General features: G+C 43.3%; 1 protein-coding gene across 4 annotated transcripts in view; it reads left to right on the forward strand.

Annotated features, from left to right (window-relative positions):
• Positions 1 to 15,318, forward strand: part of LOC145450254 (cullin-9-like) — a 40,249-nt gene that overhangs the window by 24,358 nt on the left and 573 nt on the right. For 2 of the 4 annotated variants that reach the window (XM_080328764.1, XM_080328767.1), the window contains 24 exons: positions 11 to 144; positions 780 to 937; positions 997 to 1,132; positions 2,073 to 2,209; positions 2,272 to 2,426; positions 2,598 to 2,764; positions 3,106 to 3,253; positions 3,355 to 3,515; positions 3,574 to 3,702; positions 3,997 to 4,175; positions 4,468 to 4,526; positions 5,971 to 6,150; positions 7,838 to 7,953; positions 8,086 to 8,202; positions 8,691 to 8,861; positions 8,965 to 9,107; positions 9,398 to 9,566; positions 9,630 to 9,793; positions 12,766 to 12,934; positions 13,348 to 13,461; positions 13,527 to 13,644; positions 13,745 to 13,878; positions 14,427 to 14,543; positions 15,147 to 15,264. In XM_080328764.1, coding sequence (XP_080184890.1) covers positions 11 to 144; positions 780 to 937; positions 997 to 1,132; positions 2,073 to 2,209; positions 2,272 to 2,426; positions 2,598 to 2,764; positions 3,106 to 3,253; positions 3,355 to 3,515; positions 3,574 to 3,702; positions 3,997 to 4,175; positions 4,468 to 4,526; positions 5,971 to 6,150; positions 7,838 to 7,953; positions 8,086 to 8,202; positions 8,691 to 8,861; positions 8,965 to 9,107; positions 9,398 to 9,566; positions 9,630 to 9,793; positions 12,766 to 12,934; positions 13,348 to 13,461; positions 13,527 to 13,644; positions 13,745 to 13,878; positions 14,427 to 14,543; positions 15,147 to 15,264 — 3,393 coding nt within the window. The remainder of the gene's footprint in view (positions 1 to 10; positions 145 to 779; positions 938 to 996; positions 1,133 to 2,072; positions 2,210 to 2,271; positions 2,427 to 2,597; positions 2,765 to 3,105; positions 3,254 to 3,354; positions 3,516 to 3,573; positions 3,703 to 3,996; positions 4,176 to 4,467; positions 4,527 to 5,970; positions 6,151 to 7,837; positions 7,954 to 8,085; positions 8,203 to 8,690; positions 8,862 to 8,964; positions 9,108 to 9,397; positions 9,567 to 9,629; positions 9,794 to 12,765; positions 12,935 to 13,347; positions 13,462 to 13,526; positions 13,645 to 13,744; positions 13,879 to 14,426; positions 14,544 to 15,146; positions 15,265 to 15,318) is intronic. The other 2 variants (XM_080328765.1, XM_080328766.1) reach the window with 2 other exon arrangements.

The raw sequence follows: 15,318 nt of genomic DNA on the forward strand, positions 1-15,318 counted from the left end.
ATTTCTGCAGCCCTCGCTAAAGAATTCGACTGCTTGTTGTCGTGCACGTCGGAATTGTTTGGAAACAACGTGCGGTATTTTCTACGTATGATTCGCGGTATTTCGACAGCCATCGGAACACTCGATATTGGACGCACTGTGACAGTAAGTTGTCTCTGTCGGCCTGACTGCTAGTGATGTTTGCACGACGGTGATATACATAGGGCAGTGTCTTTCGATTATTCTGTATGTTGAAATATGTGCGTTACAAGTCACGATTCCATGTGTTGAGGTTTTGCTTGGCGCTGATTATTACGCAGCACCCAGGTGTCGAAATCCACCATTCAGCAAAAAAGAAATTTGTGATTTTTTTTTACATCTTTACAACTAACGCAAAATGACTGATGATTCAATTTTGAAAAATGTATTCAGCTGCAGTTACAGTAACGTGTCTCTTTCGCCCATTTACAACGATTTTTCTCAGAAAAGTCATGCCAAACTACTCCGAAACTAGTTATTGCATACCCAGTTTATCGAGATCCGAAGTGGAATGAGTAAGCAGTTTTGATGAATAGATGTGGAATAGTCTAACAGCATAGCCACGCAAGTAGATAGCGCAGGAAAGAAGGCAAAGCTTATCTCAGTACTTGGAAAAAATGGAACTTTGTTTACTGACCGCTTATGCTATTCCAATGAACGTTTTCGAGACATATCTCGACGTGACCTCGGGTTAGAACGTGTTAGCTACCAAATACCGCTTTTCAGTGGTATTGTGATCACAAACGTGATTTTTATCACAGTTCAGCAAACACGTGGCCGTGGCGATTCATGATCTTTTGACGAGAGCGACAAATTTAACACTGTCCTCACCGGAACTGGACGTGTTGAATTCGATAGCAGAGTTTCTCTACGTCACCAAAGCCTTCAACTGGGGGTGCATTTTCGAACCTCTTTATTGGTGAGTCGACCCCCTCTCTAGACCTTCCCCACGTTCTTTTACGATTTTGTCTTCACCAGTTCCTTATTGGCATCCCGATTGCTCAACCACGAGATCCGCGCGATGGACCACGAGAAGAGGATCGGCGCGCTTTTACGGCCGTGCTTTTCGAACGACAGGCCGAATTTGATGCTTCAAGACCTCTCGCATTCCAAGGTACTTTGTGCGTGCGCTACCGTGGGTTACTCTCAACGGCAGCTGCATTATTTGAGACGTTATGAGGTTTTGTAGAGTAATAACTAGAGCTGGTCGATATAATTTTGGTACTCAAATCTGGATTGAGTGTTAATTCTAATGATTTGTGTAACTATTTTGGGGGTGCCGAAATTATATGATCCTTTCCACCAACAGTTATATTATTAATGAGAATTATAGATTTGATACATTTTTCTCGCCACGGAATCGTTGAAACCTCGATTGGTGTGGTATCACCGCATCCAAACCATCTAGCGCAAAGTTCCAAACACACGTGGAAATGACATTTCTACGAAATTGTGATCACAAAGTGCAATGAAATAGTAGTCAAAAACATACCAAATTACCTTCAATGCGGTGCAGACTGCCGTTATTTTCTTTGCAGTCGCATCACGCTCGAATAATGTCACAATGAGTACTGCTCTAATAAAAGCCTAATGCTAGATTCTGAATCGCTCACGTACACAATTTTTCCCAACCATAGTGACAGTCATGGACACTGTTATCTGACGCTGTTTGCGGCACATAATGCCCTGCAATCTGTGTTCCATTTTTTTCTTATAGTTGTGCGGTGTCTGCTACTGTACGAGATGCTATGTTTTGTTGCAATGTATTACTCACCAGACAAAACATGTCTGAGGATTACATTGATTCTTTTTACCATATTCCTTCTTTCACCGTAGATCTTGAAACATGCAATCCCAGCTCAAAATCGAAGATATTTACGCAGCCTAGGTCAAACCATTGAATTGTCTCGCTTTCTCAGAGCAAAGGTGGTAGTCCGAAATTGCCGTAAGAATACACCGCCATTTTCAATTTTATTAAACCTGTTCTGCCGACTCCTTGTAGCGTAGAAATCAGCGACAGGATAATGGATTGTGAGTTTTCCTTTTTGACGCAGGTTTTATGGAAAGGATTTCTGTCCCACCGGATGGAGATCTACGACACGCTCTCCATGCTAGCTGCGTCGGACGACGTCACCGAGGAGAAACGCACTCGGCTGTATTGCTTCGTGCAAGCGAACTGGCGAAAGTTTCGGTGATTATTATCAGTCGCCTTTCAAATTTTTCTTTCGACTCATCGTGTGCCGCACCGTACAGGATGTACAAGGAGGGCTCGCTGTCGGTACAAGTACTAAGCCCGGTCGCGTGGATGGTGAGGGCGATTCGCAAAAACGCAGTCCCGGACGCGCTCGAGTCTCTGGACCCAGACCTTTTTTCCTCTCTGAAAGATTACGAAGAATATTTCCGTAGTGGTAAAGTTATTTTTCATCCCTCGTCTTGTTGCAGTTCGACATACCTTCCAAATTTTTACTTTTACTTGTAATTAATTAGAAAATGACAGCATTACTTCTAATTCTACTTGAGTAGAAATGCTAGCTACTTTGACCACTTATTATTATTATTACTACACATTCTGTGGTCAGCTTACCGAAGGACCGTGTCACCTAATGGCGGCGGCACGACGGGACCGCTGCATTGGACCGCCGAAGGCTGGGCGGAAGTTGTCGACACTGTGACAGGGCAGACGTATCGGGTCTCGACTGCTCAAATGCTTTTGCTCCTGAATTTTGACGTGGGCTGCAATACCGAGGTAAGACAGACTTTGTGTGTTCGAATTTTGGTATTATCTAATTTGCATTGCGATTGACCCTAATGGAAAAACCCAAGATGCGGTCAAAGTTGTCCATCTTTGGCACTCAAGTAGAAGTTATGCCATAAATTTCTACTCAATTGGGCTCCAAGTACAACTAGATTTTCAAATAATTAAAAAAGTACGTGTGCAAGGCCTGGTTTTGCCTAAAAACGGAAACTGTCTACGTAATCACATGTCCCTATTACACCATCTACTGTGACGCCATTTTTTCTTTAGCGTGGTGGTGCACCCCGGTACTTTTGTATTCTTTCCCAAACTTGATTTTTCACGCCTTTCAGTTCGATATCTCATCTTGGAAAAGGGCGTTGCCCCACCACTGGGACACGGCCCTGGAAGCTCTCGCGAAAGCCGATATATTGACGTGTCCGACCGAAAACAAGGTGGCGCTCAGCGCGAATTTGGATTCCGTCACTCCGGTCCAGACTGGTGAGTTCGAGACCTATTGTCGGGAATATGCGTCGGAGTCCGTATACTCGAAGTTGTTTTATCCCATGATTTAGTTTCTCAGGTATGCGTTTGTTTTGCAGCAATCGACGTCACGCCAGACTGCGCAGACGAAGTCAACTACGTCAACAAGAAGCACGGCGATCTGCAGATACTCACGGAGAGACGGCACGCGCTTATCGACTGCGCCATCGTGCAATGTCTCAAGACTTCACCGTGTCATATCGACGCTCTTATTTTCTACGTAACGCCATCCGCTTTCGTCTGCTTTCACACGCGTTCTGACGAGGATGCTTTCGCAGGTTATCAAACACTGTTTGGGGGAACCCAGAGATCGGGGGTTTTTCGAAAATCCGGACGAGGAAGAGTCGGACGCGGGCGGAGACGATATGCGCAAGGATAAAAATCATTTTTATCCGCTTTCTTCAGAAGTATGCGAGACCGGTGTCAATTTGTTGGTTGAGATGTGTATTTACTGTTGTTGACGACTGCTATCGTACAATCTCAAAAGTGTTCAATCCGGACAGGGAAATTTTTGTTTCTAATTTCATTTTTTTGTCATTTGATGACGATATGCCAGCATATCTATCCTGAATCCCAGTGGTGGTGAAATTCCAAATATCTATTCACACAGCGATATATAGCTACCGAAAAACAAATTAGTACATTTTGTTCCCTCTCGTCTCGATTTTCGAGTTGAGCCGTCGGTTTTTGTCCAATTTCAGGTTGTCGCGAGATGCGAGCTTTTGATCGACCTGGGTTACGTGCAGCGCGACTCTGACAATCCGCAAGTCGTTTCCTACGTGCACGAATCGTCGTTGCCGCACAGCAGGAAGCCCACCGTGTCGAATGAAGGAGACGAGACTGAAGTCGAGAAAGAGGAAACCCCGGCCGGCGACGCAGAGTGAGATATTCGACTGTATATTAAAATTCGACATCACCTGTTTTTCATGGACGTGTAACAGAGACGGGCGTATTTCATACTTTCAATCACAAATCTTGTGAATTTCTAATTTAAGTCAAAATTTAGATCTATTGACCGAAATATTTTGTAAATTTTGACTATCAGAAGTTCCAAGTGAACCGTTTTGAAAATTACAAACATTCCTCACGCTTGATCGAGAGAAGTCAAAATCTGTCTAAAATACGGAATGCTTGTGGCATTCGTATAGCTTATTTCATCTTCATGTTTTAAGAGAACGCAAAGAGGAAGTTGGCATCATGCATTTTTCTGAGGCTATGGAGATGACAAAAGGTAGGTCTGCTTATGACGTTTGTACTTATACAACTCTTGTTGGCAGCGGCCTGTTCTAGTACGATTTTGAATGTATGCGACCGTGTTTGAAGTATGACAATATCCGTCGCGTACCTATCAAATTGGGTCCTGCGAGTCTATTAATGTATTAAGAGTACACCTCGGCGAGGCTGGGTATAAATCATGCCAATTGTCTGAAGTTGTGTGGCTGAGATTGTTCAGTGCACTACATTTCATCGAAAGATGATGAGATGAAATGTATCGCAACCTCAGTCCCAAACCAAAATTCGCTAATAATTAACGTGTCCGTGCGCTGTTTTTACTGATTGCACACGTTAATTACACACTCATTCACAAATGATAAGTGGATATCAACACAAAAGTCAATAATTTGTAAATTTCAACACAAATTCAATTTGGTGTCGCCTTTCAGGTCCCTAGTTCCATCTTCAATCGGTGTGCAAATACTGGAAGGCGACGAAACATAGTAAAGAAGACATGCCGGACAGGCCGCATATCTCGCATTCTGTCACCGTATCGAATTCGGGGATTGTGTTATGTCAAATATTATTGTCGCTAGCGTCGTAAAGAGATAAGCGGCCAGATCGCGTCATGTGTGAAACGTAATGTGACATTCTACACTTGAAGCGAACTGAACTGAACTGAGTAGTTTCAATCGAGTGAGCAAATCATTTAAGTTCATCTTCCCGCTCCATTGCACTTAACATCTCGTATACGATTCGTCGTTCAACGTCAAATTTTACTACGTTATAATTTGTGACTGACTGTGTGTCCCTCCAAGTGAAATCTATTAAACGAATCTTCAAGCCGCACCGGACTGTGGACTGTGTTACTTCTCAGGGAGGCTAGCGTGTTGTTTCTTCAGCAGTTATTTGATCTGGTGTGCATTAAGATTGATTGCTATGCAGAGAGGGACGGTAACTTTGATATTGAGTCGGCTGTCAGTAGAAGGATTTTACCGAGTACCAAGAAATTTGGCAATTGGCAGCCCCTAACCCTAAACATTAATATATACGTGGCCAAGTGGCAAATTCATCCACTGCAGTATATCATAATTCGCCATCCAGTGAAACATTGAATTTGGAATTTATCACTACAATGGTGATGCATGATAATTACTAATTATTACAAATGCACCAAGTGCTATTCATCCTAATTGGTTCATCGAATCATTTATTTTCGAAATAATGCGATAGTGATGCATCTTTTTCATAATAATAATAATAGTTATGGCAAATTCACAGGTAACCACTTCACCAATTCCAGACCGTGCTGGTACTGTAAATGCACTCTACTCTGTCGATTACGACCAATAAAAAATCTCGCTTCTGCTAAAATTCATTATGAAACCGGAACCCAATCCGATATTTACGCGGCAATTTCACCGCAACAATTCGACCGCCGTCATATTATGACGTCACAGATATCGAGATAAGTTTCGGTCGTCCCGATGAGGAGGATGACGATTGGGAAACAGTCACGAGTGCATCGTCCACTTCGTCTGCGACGTCTCCGGTTAAAAGCACAAGACAATCTAGCACGCCAAAGATGTCTGTGGAGCAAAATGCGAAAAGTCTGGAAATGCCGCTATATCAGGGTAAAGGTGTGTGTTACAAAGGACTTGAGCAGGGTTCCATGGAGACTACAACTATGAAATTATATTGTCCTTTACAAGATATGTCGTTACTGTTGACTTGTCTCCTTTTTTAGTCTTATTACACTGGTCAACACATTATTTTAGGCAGACAAAGTAAGAGTGGTTTTACGGGTTCTGAAGGGCACTGATTCCGAATATGACCTTAGTTTTTTCAAATTGGCTTTTGTTGTGGAGAAAACCCATGGGGCTGTTTTGACCAAAATCTCCCATTTTCGCGGTGATGACTAGATATAAAATCGGCTTAGTGGTACTATAAAGTTTAGAAATTCAATCTACTTGTTATTTTTACACACAGAAGACTATATTAAATCAAAATACAGCAACAGCACTATATTTTAGGGTATTAGATTTATCATAGTTACTAAATAAACTCCAGTCATGTATAGAAGTATTTACCTAGATACTCAAATAACGCGGCATTATTTCAATCAGTGTTACGTCAACCACCTATTGTACATTTGAAATAATCAGTTGGAATACAATATTATTGATATATTTTGAATCGAAATTTTTTTTTGTACGATTTTCGCCTGTAAGCTATTTAGTGCGGTTTCTCGAAAGGTTCCGGCAACGGTCTGACATAATATGATCAATGGTTCATCTCATCTGCCCTGGTATCTTTCTATTGTTGTTCTGATGTCTTGTTAGAACCTCTCTCCTTGCTAATCAACATGATGATCGGGAAATATATAAAGATGACTGAACAGGAAGTGAGCTTTTATGCTCATGTTTGTTCCAAGTTTTCGATATGCAGATACGAATTTTCGGACCAACTGTTTGTAGTTGGGTGCTTTGTGATCAGCTAAAAAGTTTTATTTACTACATCTCAGGAGAAATTACATGCTGTGAACTCCTCCTAATGTGAAATTGGAATCTTTCATCGGTATTCGAATCGATATTCTTCATAGACAATTAGCCATTTATGCGCAATATAAAGTTAGAAAAAAATACGATTTTCTTCCCACCAAGTGGAAATACAGTAATTTTGGGCTTTTTTAGGGGTATAAATATCGTCTGACAGAGAGCCAATCTGACAAAAGTAATGTGATATTCGTAATCAGCACCCTCAAAAACCCCAGAAACGGCTCTCATATTTTCTGCCTAAAAAAAAAAATTTCATTTTGTTGAACAGTGTTATCAGTGCTAACCACAGTTCACAATGGGCATACGGTTGACGTGAACACTAATAATTGCATTTCGTTGCTAAAATTGTCCTCTTTTGTTATCTATTTAGCAGTCAGCTTCCCAAATTTCACTTGCCTCGTTTATGGGCTCCACGAATCCATCCAAAAAAAGTGTTTGTGCCAAAAAACGGTCAAGAACCTCAGAAATAGAGAAAGGCTGATATTTTCAGTTCTGTCTTAAGAATTCAAAACTGTGTCTTATCTTCATTTATTCAACCGACAAGACAGCATAGTGGTAGAGTGCCCAGCCCCACCATAGGTAGTTGTGAGTTCCAGCCGCAGATGACAGACTAGACTTGCTTGTGAAACTGGTATATATGGCATCGCTGCTTGTCCCTCCAGGATACCATGATAAACATATATAGAAATGAATAGGGGTGATAACTAAGCTGAAAACGCTAAAGGCTTGGAGTGCTCTCCTGACGGCCTGCCTTTTTTCTTTTCTGTAGCGGCCAGTCTTTACCCGTATCCGGATTTGATCTCGTGGCATTTGGCTCACGGCATGACGTCCAATCCTGCAGCGATAACCATAGGAAAAGATTGCCAAGCGCTCACCAATGACCAGGTAAGAATTTTGATGCGCACACATTGAATTTCGTGTTGTATTGCCGTTGCAATGTATTGTCTTGCGGAACATGTGCTCGGCCTGTAACGTTAAGAAAAGGCGGCGTCCTTAAGCCGTTCTTTATTCCTGCAGATTTTTCAAGAGATCAGGAACACCATTGCAAGGTGTGCCCAAACGCTAGACTGCGATAGGGCCATCGTCGAAGCCTTGCTGTTGGAAATGGATTGGCGAACAGACGAAGTGATCGAGGTGTGTTCTTGAGGCGTAGAAGTATTACCTAATCTGGTCTAGATATTAAGGAGGGAGTCCATATATAAAGCTGGATGTATTAAAGAGTAAATTATCGCATTCATCAGGATTTAGCACACCTGGATTATGGAAACCGATTAACAGTTTTTAATCGAAGCATTAGTATTCTGCCAGATCAAGTAACCTCATGATTTCCGCCCTCAGTGTCATCGGACTGATCAGGAAGTCTGTCGTAATTGAATTGAATAATTATACTTGGTTAATGATTATGTTCAAGAACAAAGTTCTCTCGGCAAGCCTAAACGAACAGATTTTACCACTCAATATTGATGACTTGCCTAGAGCTCATCTCGCATTGAAAATTACTGTAAAAAGTACTGTAAAAATGGCAGCACTAATTTACTTTCATGGCCGGTGATTCTGAAACTTTATGAACAACAGTCGGCTACTTGCATGCGTTTTCAACTCGGCGGTCGCTTAATTTTCAGCGTTACGCGACCAACAAAGATCAAACGCTGTCCGCGATTGGATGCCAGGAGAAGCACCCGTCTAATGTAGACGCCCAAAGCTGTGAAGATGACAATTCCTGTCCTATTTGCACTCATGAAATGATGCCGGGAGAAGGTTTTGCGCTGCATTGCGGCCACGCCTGCTGCCAGGTTAGGCGTGTTTGCGGTTCAAGACCCTAATCGCTTTATATCAACAATTGTGTTGCAAAGATTTGAAGATATTTCGCCGGCTAACGCGATTTCTCCCTTGCAGGACTGTTGGAAAATGTATCTGTCGCAAAAGCTGGAGGAAAACCGCGCTTTCAACACGAAATGTCCGATCGCAAACTGCAACGCGCGTCCGACACTCGGCACGTACGAGACAATTTTCACGTATGACGGAGAGAAGCTGGAGAAGTACGTATGCGAATTTTATTACAAAGCGGCCGCGGCAACGCAGTAAACATGAGGTACACAAAGGCACAGTATGGCAATCCAATGAGCTTTTGTGAAAATATTTCTTCATCACGGTTGAATAACCATCCAAAGTTCCATACGACCAAGAATCGATAAAATATCAGGGTTAGAAGCCCAAAAAGACCAAACTCAATCGCGCCGAAACTGCTAGGGTAAAAGATCAACTATTCTTGTGATTAGTATTTCTCTTCTGAACCGCCGCCGATGTAAAACCACACGATCATCGACAGGTACAAAGACGCTCTGGTTCGTTCCTACGTCGAAAACACGAGGTCTCTGTCTTACTGTCACTGTCCCTCTGGGTGCGACAGAATCCTGCGCAAGGGCACGGCGCATCAAAACGTCGGCACCTGCCAGAGATGCGGATGGCAGACCTGCTTCGCCTGCACTTACATCGAGGTACGGCTCGTTCGGCATTGTGATTTTAGCATATCTATCAAATGGTATCTTGTCGATTTGCAGGCGCATTACCCTGCCAGCTGCGCGCACATGTCCCAGTGGCTCGAAGACGGAGGCTACCACGAGGACATGGGCGAGGATGCACGCAGCAAACTTCTGGCAAGGCTCATCTCGAAACGTTGCCCAAAGTGTCAGGCTAATATCGAGAAGGATGACGGTTGCCTGCAGTAAGTGACCTTATATATTGACGGCTATCTGACAATCACCAAGCACTTTAGAGTCGAAATACAAACAGTGTCTACTGAGTAAATACCAGACCACAATCTGAGTTTTCATACCGTCACATGCCACCACATTTTCATGACTTGCCCTTTTTATGTTATCTTGCATCACTTTTCATTCTGAACAGCTTCTTGGAGGAACAGAACTTCAATATACAATTGAATTGTATATTCATATTGAAATGAACCCGAATATTTTCGGCTGACACTCGTCAGGGGTAATCGTCAGCAACTAGTAGAGAATTCAAAAGAACAGCGTATATCAGTGGTTCTTAACCTTGCCTCCAGCGCCCCCCAAGGGGCGCTGGCGAGTTTGAAGGGGGCGGAAACGCTCAGGGGGCGATATGGGGGGCGCTGGGCTCAGGGGGGCGGTATGGGGGGCGCTGGCGAAAATGGCTTCGCAGTAGATGATGTGGTAGTGGGACATATCCCTAATGAGTATTCAGAGTAAATTAGCACCGAAAACTTCGTTATATATAGCCTACATAAGACATATAGGTTTAATTGTCCATGGGCGCCTAAATGACTGGCACCAAATGTTCCTGTCTTGGCAACCTGAACCCCAGAAGACGAATTCCACCTGGCAGGGAAAAATTATATGCAAGTGAAGAAATACCACTCTGAATTCGTGTGCGTCTTTTAGTTTAGTACGATTGGGCGACAGGGATATCTAAAACTAGATATTCCAGTTAGGCGATATCCCGCTTGGGTAGGCTTACCATATTTTGGAAATCTAAACAGAGGACACTTTTTCAGAAATTTGAGACTTGCAAAACCGGAGAAGAATTCTCAAAAACCGGTGAATTTTTCCCACTTTGTGATCGGTAGACTAAAAAAAAAAAGGTCATCTTTCCGCTCAGAACTCAAAATACCGTTTTTCACTCCACACTTCCTGGTGGATGACTAAAAAAAAGGTCAGCTTTTCGCTCAGAGCTAAAATCACCGTTTTTCACTCCGAAATACACGCCGGAGCTTCACTTCTGTGCTCATTTGCGTCATATCACACACAATTTGCTCTAAATCTGACCTAAACTTTCAAAAAAGAGGACAAAATCTCAAAAAAAGAGGACAAAAGGGCGTCTTCCGAGGACACTTTCAATAAGGTCAAAAAAGAGGACAAATCCTCTTAAGAGGACGTAGGGTAAGACTACTGTAGGGCGATTCTATATTTTTTGATATAGCAGACAGGAGGTCACGAAATAACATCATGCAACGAAGTCATACCAACGGGTTCGCCCGCCCGAATATGTTTAATTATCAGTTACGGGCCCTACAGTTTCCAAGACACCTCACAATGTTCGCTCTAAGTTTTGATGAGTCTGCGCACAGTCTGCGCTGACCCTTGGACAATAGTGCGTAACGACTAAAAAAGGGTCATAACTTTGAATTTGTTGTGCGCAACGCAGATTTTCTGTGCGCAGAGACCGTGCACTGCGCACGTGCGCAGCTTCGAGGGAACATTGCACCTCACTCAGCTCTACCGGTAAATCTGGTAACGTGAGCAGAGAGGACAAGAAATTGATAGCAATATATATGCAATTATTACTGACCGATTATATTATGAATTATCCAAAGTTTTCGCGCTTCGCACTGGCTCGCTAAACAGTACAGCTGATTCCTGGCAAAAGCGAACTACGTGATGGGGGGCGGTCGGTTTATCACCCTATGGGATCCGAAGACCCAAGTTTTTTCGGGGGGCCTGACGAAGTGCCGTTGCGTTCCTGCCAACGGGTATACGCCCAAAGATGTATAATTATTATTGAGGGTCCTACCTTTTCAATCACACATCACTCAATATACATGCTATATTCCCGATCATATTGACCAATTCAATCATTAATTAGTCAAATTTTTCACGCTTAGCGCGTCCAGGCGAGAATCGCTGCCTCAGTAAATGGACACCCAATGTTGATGATGACTAGTTTCAGCAAATAGCGGATAGCCGAAAGGGGGTCTGGGGGCGAAACCCCCTCGGAAGTTTGGTTTATCACCCGATGGGGGGCCCAAGACCAACGGTTTTTTTGGGGGGGGGCTGACAAAGTGCTATTAGGCCCTGGTAACGAATTAATTGTACCTACGAGCACGCCCGAATATGTTTAATTATTAATTACGTGCCCTTTATTTTCCCATACAACAGCTCACTCTGCGCTACTGGTAAATCTGATTACGTGGGCTGAGAGGATAAAAAGTTTATAGCGACTTGAATATGTAAATACCACCTATTCATTCATGCATTATAGAAAATTTTGGTACCTAGGGCGACCAGGCCACACAAACTTTGCCGACCATCGAAATCACGCTACGGGGTTCTTGGGGGCAAAGCCTTCAGAAGTTTGGTTTATCACGCTATGGGTGCACAAGGCAATCGTTTTTAGGGGGGTTGACGAAGTGCTGTTACGGCCCTCCCTCCTACTCATTGTCTTTATTACATTCCCTACAATATGAGGTTGGGGGGCGCTGAAGCACGATAATATTTGAAAGGGGGCGCTGGAGGAAAAAAGGTTAAGAACCACTGGCGTATATCATACACGAACTTTTTTTGTTGACACAGCCTTGGCTGGTGTATTTTGATAAAAGTCGACTCCAAGGCACACAAATGAAAGTGTGAGCGACCCTTTTCGAGTATGCAAAATCTTGTCGTCTCGATAATTTTTCGCACAGGCTGGATTATCCAACAAGTGTTTGCCAATTGCAGAATTTATGGCCTTGATTGTTCCGCATCAATCTTGAGCGGATGAGTTGAGGGTGAGCTTTTCGCCGAGCGTGTTCTAATGAATCACTTTTGCACTTTTCATTCTGTGTACATGCTTCTTATTGTCATGTTCTTGGTCGGGTGTCTGATTCAAAAGACTACCCTAATCTTGTGGTGTTTAGAATTGATTAAAACCCAAAATGAACAAATGACCATTGATGTTTAGCATGAAGTGCTTGAAGTGCAGTCACGACTTCTGTTGGCGGTGTCTGAAGGACTGGCGGCCGACGCATCGCGATTACTACAAGTGCTCGGCCAAAGTCAGCAAGCTGGCGCAGGCCGGGCAGAAATTTCAGGATCATAACAAAAGGTGTCAGTTTCACCATCAGGCCAAGGTGGGTCCGCCGCATTGTAGCGATCTTGATGTGCGCATGTGTTTACGGAATGAAAGTAACTATAAAAATTGTCCCTTTGTCATAACCAGAGGTGGTCACTTGTCTGGTCAGTAACGAAGTACGTATTAGAGTAGCAATAGCCCCTACATAACAGTAACTGAACGGATATTGAAGATTGAATCCATCTGTATCGCTATTGGTCATTTTGCTTGAGCCACCTCTGATTTAGTGCAAGAAGCAGGCGATCTTTCGTTCGAATTCACTTTTCCAATCCAATTACTTAGTACTCTTCAGGCCTTATATTTTCTCCTTCCACTTGCAGTAAGTTTGATACAAATTAGAAGCCACTACTTCAACCTGAGTAGCAGCGCTGACTACTTTGACCACCACAACTCCCCTTTTTTCTATTTCAGGCCTTTCCGCAGTGGCTTTTGCGGCGTCTGAGCCACGTGGACGTATCGGCCGTGTCCGCTGTGACTTTGTTGCGTGCGGTAGAGGCGTGCAGGACTCTCAGCCGAGCCAGGACGGTAAGCCTTCATCGTAGAACTGAGATTTTCTATTATATTATATTTATCGACGCATTGTTCCGCAGACTTTGGCCTACTCGAACGTGTTCAGTTTCTACTCGCCCGACTCGGAAAAGATGAAATCGTCGGAACTGCATGCTCAAGTTCTGGAGACTGAGGTGCTTCGATTGCAAGACTTCCTGGGTGAGTATCCCGACGTTTAGGAATGTTGATTTTATGTTTGCAGATAGATCTTGTAAACCTGTTAGACCGGCAAATTCATATTTTCGTTTTGTTTGTTCAGAGAAATCGCTTCAAGGCCGCGCCGATATCACGCACTGCGTTGCGCACTTGAAAGAAGCCGACTGTGACCGGCTCGCGGAATTTACGCGCAGCATCTCGAAGAAATTGGAACGCTTGCTGTTGTTTTCGAATCAGGTGAGTCGCGGGGGTGGTCGGTAAAGGATTACTACTGCTTTTTCAGATTCCTCGAGTGGTTATGATTTTAAACTGATTTTACTTGTACTATAGTATTTAGAAAAACCAGGCCTAAAATACTCCTTTTTTATTTAGAAATCGCTACTTGTACTCAAGTAGAAATTTATGTTGTTACTCGTACTCAAATACTAACTAGGACTACTTTTCCCATGCCTGGTCGTGATTGCACGAAGGTGGTAAGTAATGAAGTACGTCTACTGGGAACCTACTCTGAACTCCCATTTATATGTCCTCTTTTTTCGGATCCGTAAATATGGGGGGGGGGCGGACATATGTGTCGAGCTTGATTAGGGAGCGATGAGTCGATAAAGTTTGTAATTCGAAGTAGATATGGCATGTCTTGAGAATAACCACTTTGGCTTGTCAATGAGAAGAAATATGCTGCCTTGCTTTCTCCACGTGACTACCAACGGTACTTGACATTCACTGCTATCGTAAATGTGGCGTACGCACCATCGTAATGGTTGTTCACTTGTAAATTGTGACAGGGCATGAAAGTAGGAATGCCGACCGGTCAGATGGAACTTGAAGGCGCCGTCCAACCGAACACACAAGCACGGCCGGCTGGGATGTCGGACGAAGATGCCGACGACGACATGTTTGAGGTAATGTCACCTCTCCTGCGTAACTGGTTTTGGTTCGTTTATGTGTGAATTACACTCTTGCTGTTCGCTAACCCTTTTTACTAAGTGACTCATCCAGACTTGTTAACAAGTATCTTAATGACAGCGGGGATCGATAATGAAGCACTTCTGCTTTTTTTAGTGATACTGTCTCGATTACTGGTCGATGTAGATCCCTGTATTACAGTGACGGAACTTGGTTTCAGAGTCGCACCCACTGTGTAGCACCATTGGTTGGTCTTCTGTGTTCATTACTATGATGTGTATTTCAGTTTTAGATTTATGCTAAACGATTTGCCCATCTCTGCAATTGTGTGGTCATTTTTCCAAGTACTTGGTGAAAATCGTCCAATTGCTCATGGGTAGTCAAGTTTTGTGACTACTCTTCATTCTACTTCTAGTTTTTGCAGTCAGTTGCTACTTTTTATCTTAAGAAGTTTTGCCATGCCTTGAAAATCCCCACTTCTAATTGCAACCAGTGGAAATTGACATTGGTTTTTCTACTTCAACCCGAGCACCAGCAAGAACTGTTTTGACCAGCTCTACTCTATCGCCGAATGTACCAGCTTTGCAATGTTGTTGCAGGATAATTTTCAAAGCTCGGAAGATACATTCAGCAACGTAGATGATGACGACGACGACGAAGATGACGATGATGATGATGACGACGACGATGACGACGACGACGACGACGACAGTGACGGTATGTTATTCCTATCAGGCGATGTCGACTGAACTAAAATCGACCTTCCCATTT

The sequence above is a fragment of the Botryllus schlosseri genome, chromosome 11, assembly GCF_051294905.1.
Source record: "Botryllus schlosseri isolate E-star chromosome 11, Bs_hap1, whole genome shotgun sequence".
NCBI lineage: Eukaryota > Metazoa > Chordata > Ascidiacea > Stolidobranchia > Styelidae > Botryllus > Botryllus schlosseri.